The sequence below is a fragment of the Rhamphochromis longiceps genome, linkage group LG20 (genome assembly GCF_057381845.1).
Source record: "Rhamphochromis longiceps isolate RC_006_pf linkage group LG20, R_longiceps_female_GT1.1, whole genome shotgun sequence".
Classification (NCBI taxonomy): Eukaryota; Metazoa; Chordata; class Actinopteri; order Cichliformes; family Cichlidae; genus Rhamphochromis; species Rhamphochromis longiceps.
In genome coordinates, this window is record NC_140576.1 from 14928436 (window position 1) to 14936359 (window position 7924).

The window sequence follows — 7924 nt, forward strand, 5'->3', positions numbered from 1 at the left end:
CAGCTTCTCGAAGCATTTGCTTACGATGGGGGTCAGGGCTACAGGTCGCCAGTCGTTCAATGAGGAGATGGTGGAGGATTTGGGTACAGGGACGATGGTGGCCATTTTGAAGCAGGCTGGGACCACAGACAGAGAGAGGGAAAGGTTGAAGATGTGCGTGAACACTCCAGCCAGCTGAGCGGCGCATGACCTGAAGACGCGGCCGGGAATCCCGTCCGGACCAGTAGCTTTGCGTGCGTTCACCTTCCTGAAGCACTTCCGCACATCCTCCTCAGACACAGTGTGCGCACTGACGTCATCCGCGTCCAGGACCTGAAGCTCAGTAAAGCACCCCTCCAACAGCCAAAGCCATCTGTTCTCTGATTAGATTGGTCAATGTCATGTCAGTCACAAATTTAACCATCAGCTGAAAGGAAGAAAAATCAAGTCAAAAGTTGTACTTTTAAGTTGAGAGTTACACACAGCCAGGGAACCTGAGCGCAGTTTTACACGTAGGTTTTTGCTTTGTATCTGTAAGCAGACCTTAAAAAAATGTGTAACTCGTGTAAACACACAAATTACCATCTGTAGATGCACAAACATACAATTTTCACATATTTTAGTTTAGAAGGTTACAAAACTCAGTTCACAAATATGCATTTGATTTACAAGTACAAAATATTTATAACCACAATTTCTGGAGTTCATTTGCAGTAAATCCTTTATATCTAGCTTAATCTTGTTTTCCCCTAGGTTTGGAATCAGTTGGCTTCTTTCTTCCTGATAAATTTGACAACGCAACAGAACATATTCAATGGTTTCACCTGTTCCACAGCGACTACATCCCCCGTTTGATGTTTCCCTATAATGAATAGTAAACTGTTTAACTCTTTAAATAGCCCTTTGAGTCCAGCTAGTACTTCCAATTGAACTCCCAGCTTGCTTTCTTCAAATTCCTACGCTGCTCAGACTTGAAACTAACCAAATTCAATCCAGATCATCATGGGTGGGTCTCTAGCCTTCACTTAATTTCATAAGATTGCAAGCAGCAGCCCCCTGCCCATGTTTAACTTCAAGATAAACTCCCAAGTCCTTGAAAGCAGTTAGCCTGTTACCTCCAGCTTCAGAAATCCCAGCAAGTTTCCCCTTCAGACCCTCCAGTCATCACTGAGTCCGGCCACATTGCTGCCAGATTCTGGTCCTACTCAGACTTCCATTAAGTTTTCTCATTGCCTGGAATTTTTCCCGATCCCTTCTCTGGCCTTTCCTTCTAAACTGGGACGGGTACATACAAGGAGAGCAGCTTCACGCAAAAGAATCCCCGACCAACTCATTAAGGTCATTGGAAGCCTACCACTTATATATTTTTTCATCAATCTTAAAGTTTATTCCATCCACCATTCACTTTCAAGAAACTATAACTGAGGATGTGTTCCCTGCTAGTGAAATTAAAATATTTTGTCTTAATTCTGGGAGTGGGACTGCACCTCATACACTCCCCTTTTAGTTTTATAACTGATTGTATTCCCACATTACACACTTTTTGTTCTCATTTTCGTGCCCACACCCTTCTCTATTCTTACTTATCATTAGTACCTGCTGTCAGTCAGAAGGGTGCAATGAAGCTTTTCCCAAACTCCAGTCTCAGACACGGATAGAAACACCGACAATCTAAGTGAAGACGTGGTTCAGATTTTACAGCCAGAAACAAAAACCAGTTTCTATAGCTAGATTATGTTCCCTTTACTTAACTACTGAATGGTGTTTTGATTGTTCTGTTTTTATAACTCAGCTGTTTTGAAACTTACACTTAGTGACACTTTGATGGGAAGGTGTGCAGACACAGGCAGCCATACAGCCAACCTCTGCCTGCTAGGCTTCAATTCATCTCATTTCACTTACTGATCTGGACCTCTCGAGGTCCTAGGTTTGGTGCTGCAGTGCAGCTGGTCATACTAATGGCTTATCCAGGCTTGTTGTACATGAAATTCTATTTATCTATTTGGCAGCACTACTTAGAAGTGTCTACTATCTTGGAAGTGTTTCACAGAGATTCTGAATCTATCTGTCCAAACGTCTCAGAAACAGTTTTAACAAAAGCTGAACCTTCAGTTAGTCAGGATGCTTTGCAGGACTGATATCAGGTCGGAGTAACCAATAAAGTAACACTTGGGTGTAGCTTCAACAGAGCTGGTCTCGTAGGACAAAAACACAGTGACATGTTCTGTCCTCTTGTGTGTGTGTGTGCATCTGTCAGGAGTTGGAAATGCTGAAGGAAGTGTCAGAAGCTTCTGAGTCCATGAGCGAGGAGGTAAAGCAGCTTCAAACACAGCCTCGCTACTGGAGCCGTCAGTTTTAATACTCACGCTCACATTTAGAGTTTGTTTAATATTTGTTTCCTCGCTCTTCTTTTTTTTCTCCACTAGCTGTTCAACTGGAAAAGGTTATCAGGTGAATTCTAGACTTTCTCTCTCAGCTAAATTAATGATGTTGTTTAGAGTGACAGACTCATCAAAATCATGGAGGAGGGTCTGAGCTGTGGTTGTGTTAAGACACAGACAACACAGCTATCATTACAGGACCACACACCTCTTTCTTTAACTGTGAGGGACAGAAAGAGGTGCGTGTTCACTGGAGTCATACACCCTGTTTTAATATGAGCATGACTGACATGTTGGGAAAGTACTGCACTCAGTGTTGATGTAGAGATTTGTGAATTTCATTAGTGAATAAATGCTTTTGGACCCTTTAAGGCTGAAAGCGTTTGTCACACTCATATCACAGACATCTGACGTCATCTTGTCGGCCAAACTGAAAATAACAAACAAACAAACAAACCGCCCACCAGTAACACTTCTGCACATTGACCTCCACAGAAAAGTGTCACTGTTAAAGCAGGTAATTTTAATGTTTGTGCGCACTCAGTCTCAGTCTGAATAATCTACAAACTGTGAGTCGAGATTTTTTACATCATTTTTGGAGAAAGCATGGATGACATTAAACAGACAGTTGCTATGCTTCAATGTTTAATCACAATGACTTAAACTGGCCTGCATCATTTTACACTCAGTGGTCACATCGCATCTCACTGCTGTCAAAGAGTTCATTAAATTGGCCCAGGTCAGCAGTCTCGCTTCCATAAGGACTGAAGCAGGCTTTGAAGTGTGCTCCTGCTGACAGGCCTCCTCCTCCACGGCTCTCTGTCCCTTCAGCAGGTCGATGCCAGCAACTGAAGCTCTTTCAGTCAAAAACCTTTGCTGACCAGCCAGTCCTTCAACTCCTTATCGAAGTGACCTTTGACCTTCAGGGTCATGGTGACCTCGTTGACCTGTGTAGGTAGCTCTTTTCCCGTCACCTCCTGCAGGTACTGCCTCACGTCCTTCTCTAGAGCCCAAATGTCGCCCTCCACTTTCCGTATCAACGTTAATTTCCGGTTGCTATTGGTCACGTCGGTATAAATCGGGATGTTGTGCATGCGGGAGCGGCGGATCATGTAGGGCAGAGACGGCGGTGAATCCGCAGGAGGGATCCAGCCCGATGGGGTAGGACCGGTGTGTTTAGGCGGAGTGGGAATCCGTGATGAGGGGATGAGCCGCTCAACGTACTTGTATTCCTCCGTGGACTCTATTATCGGCGACCGATTATCTTCTGGAGCAGCATTACTCACAAACCGGAGCCCGGCAGCAGAGACAGGAGTCCCCGGTGTCCTGCAGCACAGGCTGGAAGGTCCCAGCCACGCTCTGCGGAGTACGGTAGATCCGAAGAGGGCCGCCATGATGTGGAACGGTGTGGCGAGCGCGACCCGGAAGTAGTGTGCAACTTCCGGTACGAGGACTTTCATAGAAAAATAAAAGGACTTTTATTATTATTTTAGTTATTTTGATAAAATAAATAATTTGTTATTCATTTATTTAAATAAATAAATAAAAATAAAAGGAAGAGAGACATGTTCACATTAACTGAAAGTGTAAAATATGAAAACATTGTTTATTTATTTATTTATTATGCCATAATTATTAACAGTAGTTCAAAAGCCTTATTATATTAATGTGGACGGTGACCTCAGCTTATCCTTGTTTTATATCTCATGTGGCTTGAAGCTCATTTACAGTTGTATGATTCAAAATTCAGTCTTCAGACCGCCACGCCATTTCAGACAGTTCCCTCTACTCAGCTTGGTTTGATGTCAGAAAAAGCAGCTATCTCATCCCGTGGGAAACCTTCTGTATACAAGGAGAGCCTTTCCAAGGAAACTGGCTTAAACAAAAGGACAGGAGAGCTAAAACAATCTGTTCGAAACAAAGGTTCAACTGAGGGGTTGCTCTTAGACCCAGTATAAGATTAGAATAAATACATTGTAATAAATAAAAATCTACTCAAATAAATATGGATGGAGCAGGGAAATTTTATTATGGTAAAAGAAATAGATGAGAGATTTTAAAAACAAAATGTTGAAACTGTTTGGTCCAAATCGATCATAATGGGAACAAGATGTTGAAAAATCCCTCCTGAACATGCATCTGAACAGACCCAACAGAGCACCTCAGTAAAGGACTTCTTATCATTGCTGGCATTTTGCATGCAGACTGGCACACTGAATCATGTTGTGGGTTTGTACAACTGTGTCCTCTTTTTGTATACTGTTTACAGCTATATTACCCTGCTGATATATTTAACAAAAGCTGGGGTAGTGGGTATGTCTTAATATCTTTGGCTTTTGTTATTTGTGATATATTTATATGGTAAAGCTAGCAATGGGTATTTTGGGTATTTAAAATAGCTGAATGTAACTATGTGTTTTCTTATTGCTCTGATCCCATGTCAATCATATGCAGGCTGTACTATAACAAAGATAATCTGTACAGTATTATAATATGTTGTGTGATATATTCTGAAGAAGGCTCCAGAAAAAATAATCCATTTAGAAGTGTGGTACAGTACTGCAGCATTGTGGCTTCACAACAAGCTTCTTGATTTGAATTCGTGGTTTTATTATGAAATATTGGATCATATTCCTGACTTTGAACATCATCTTACATTATAAAATCATATAAGGCTTTTAGAACAGTCTGAATGACAAAGTGACAAAAAACAGTTGTTTAGTTCAGTGTCACTTCATCATTATTCTATTAAACTCCTTGATAACGGGGAGAGAAAGGAGGTGCATGCCTAATGTTAAGAGGAAAAATAAGAATCTTCAGTTCTTAAGACCCCTGAGAATGAACTTGTAACCCCTCATCAGTGTCTGTCCCATTCTCATCAGCTGTATGGAGAGCTGAATGATAGCTTTGGGACTCAGACATGGGCTGCACCCAGGTGTGACGTCTCACACCCTTGTGCTAGACAACCAGACTTAAGTAAATGTCTCTGCTGGCTGAAACTTTCTCTCAGTATTTCTGAGATATGTGGAGGCTTATTCAATTCAATTTTATTTATATAGCGCCAAATTACAACAGCCGCCTCAAGGTGCTTTATATTGTAAGGTAGACCCTGCAATAATACACCGTCCTGTATCAGCTCAGATCCCATTCTCTGTAAAGATGATCCCACACTTCTTCAATAATGTTAAGGCCTGAGCTCCGAACAGTCATGACTTATGATGGTCCATTGTGTTTTTCTATCCAGATAGCCATTTACTGAACTGGCAGAGAGTTTGTGATCATTGTCATGGTGAAAAATGAATTTTGCCAATATAATTGTGTGTAATTGTGTTCTCCTGTACCAACTTACAACAGAAAATAAATACCATAAAAATTTGCAGGCCTATGTGACCTTATAATGATGAACTTATTTTCCCTTCACAATCACTGTTGAAATATAGCTTTTGAAATAAGTTTTTTACAATTTAAATTTAATTTATAAACTGTATTTTGTATTTACTTTTGTGTTTAATGATAATATGCAAACAGGATAATTATGCAAAACATAACATATCAAGAAGAGGGGAAAAAGGTTCTTTCAACAGCACTATATGTAAAATATTTCCAAATGTGGTATATATGCGGTGGAAGTATACTGAGAGAAATGATGTAACATTTTAACTTTATTTTTTGTGGATAATGACAAAAAACAAACCAGCATATATCAATTTGAAAAGCTTCTTCAGGATTTGACAAATACATCATCAGACATCATCAGAAGTTTAACATCAGCCATGGGTAGCAATCTAGCAACCCTTATGGCATAGCAGTCTATAACAGCAACCTGTAGAGGCTACCAATGATAAAAGCATAAACCCACAAGATACAAGAGGTCACAAACAAACAAAGTTCTAAGAAACAGTGAGAGAGTTGAAGACGTGGAGTCTCTCTTTGTATGCTACCATAAGCTGTGTTGATGGAATAAGTCTGTGTCATGCATATCACACTAGCCTGGATCAGACTACTTCCATTGCTTGTGGATTTGCCTCACCAGATGTGAGTAAATCTCACTCACTGATTCTTTTCAAAATGTCCAGGCAGCAAAGATTATGTTGAGTTTGTCCTTGTGGTCAGGAAACATCATTTTGAGTGATGGGTCACTAGTATCTCTATACAGTGCACCCTCTCTAGAAGCATTCACAGCTGTGCTGATCACCATTTACTATTTTTAAAACAGGAAGCACACTTCAAATGCTGATGGATCATGTGTGTTTACTGATGGCCTGACAGAAGACAATAGCAGTCATTTTTTTAATCAAAGGTGTAAAAGAATATACTTTATGCTCAGTTTCATCCAAGTGCTAGTGACTGGACAATGACAAAGGAAAGATGGACAACAGCTCAAACCCAAGGAATTTTGAAGCTACGAAGGTAATGTTCTATGCATGTTATTTATGATTTTACTATGTATAAATTTGTTGAACTGTAATTTCTTGATTATTGTATAATTATAGGTAAATAATTATTTCTTGCTACAGTTTTTTGTTCAGCTGTAAATCAGAGCTGAGAGGCAAACAGATCACACCTCGAGCTAACTGTGTGTTTTTGAGTTAGATTGTCCAGCTGTTACGTTTCCTTAAAAGGGTCAAGACGATGACGGAAGGTAACAAAAAGTGTCCGGGTCAGAAAAAGGAGACAAGGAGGCAAAAGGGTCAAATTAAAGAGTTTTATTAAAGTAGCTCAACTAAAAGAGATGGACAAGCCGCTATCACCATTTAAGGAAACAAACAAAACTCAAGTGTTGGTCAAAAAAAGTAAGTCAAAAAAGAGCAGCTCACTAGCGGCAACCACACAAACACGCAGCTCACTAGCAGCAACCACTCACAGCTGCACAAAAGAAAAAGGTGGCACCTTTGGCACAGGAGAGATGGTAGGACACGCCCACACAGGCAACTTCAGGAGGAGGCCCTGCTAGGACCGCAACACATGCTTTTCTTTTCTTTCTTTTTCTTTTCTCTTATTAAAAATAAAGCATTATATTTTTTTGGGCTGTGGCTCTATGTGATGCACACAAAGTTGGGCCAAGGAGTGCTGCGTTTTTTAATCAAAATGAAGCGGCCTGCAGTTAACAGAGTGAACACAAGGTGGCAGAAGAGCCAAAGGCATTTTGCACCAGTAACAGCCAAACCTGAGGAAATCTGCAGGCAGCAGAGCTCACGAGGGCTCCTCAGCATGCAGCATGACATGCTTAGAGATTAAACTGAACATATTTACATCAGTAATGTGAAAACATCCTCATTACAATTTATTATTAACTGACTTATGCATGTATGAGTTTAGATATTTAATTTTACAAAGTAAACTGTTGATGATTCAAAGTTAGGGTATTTTTTGTGTGCATGGAATGACACCGGGCTGGTATTTAGCACTTTTCTACTATTCTACCTGTGTCTACTTTAGTCTACAAGCTACATTTAACCATGCATTCATTCTGTGCTCACATCAATGGAAAACTTAGAATCTTTGGTGCGTAATGACATGTGGCACAGGTGTTCAGCTACACTTGTTATATACCAAAAATTAAT

General features: G+C 40.4%; 1 protein-coding gene across 1 annotated transcript; it reads right to left on the reverse strand.

The window, feature by feature from the left end:
* Positions 1-2862: 2862 nt before the first annotated feature.
* Positions 2863-3802, reverse strand: mrpl49 (mitochondrial ribosomal protein L49). Its single transcript, XM_085394873.1, has one exon. It carries the CDS (start codon positions 3752-3754, stop codon positions 3224-3226), a length of 531 nt encoding a protein of 176 aa, XP_085250999.1. The 5' UTR covers positions 3755-3802; the 3' UTR covers positions 2863-3223.
* Positions 3803-7924: the final 4122 nt, after the last annotated feature.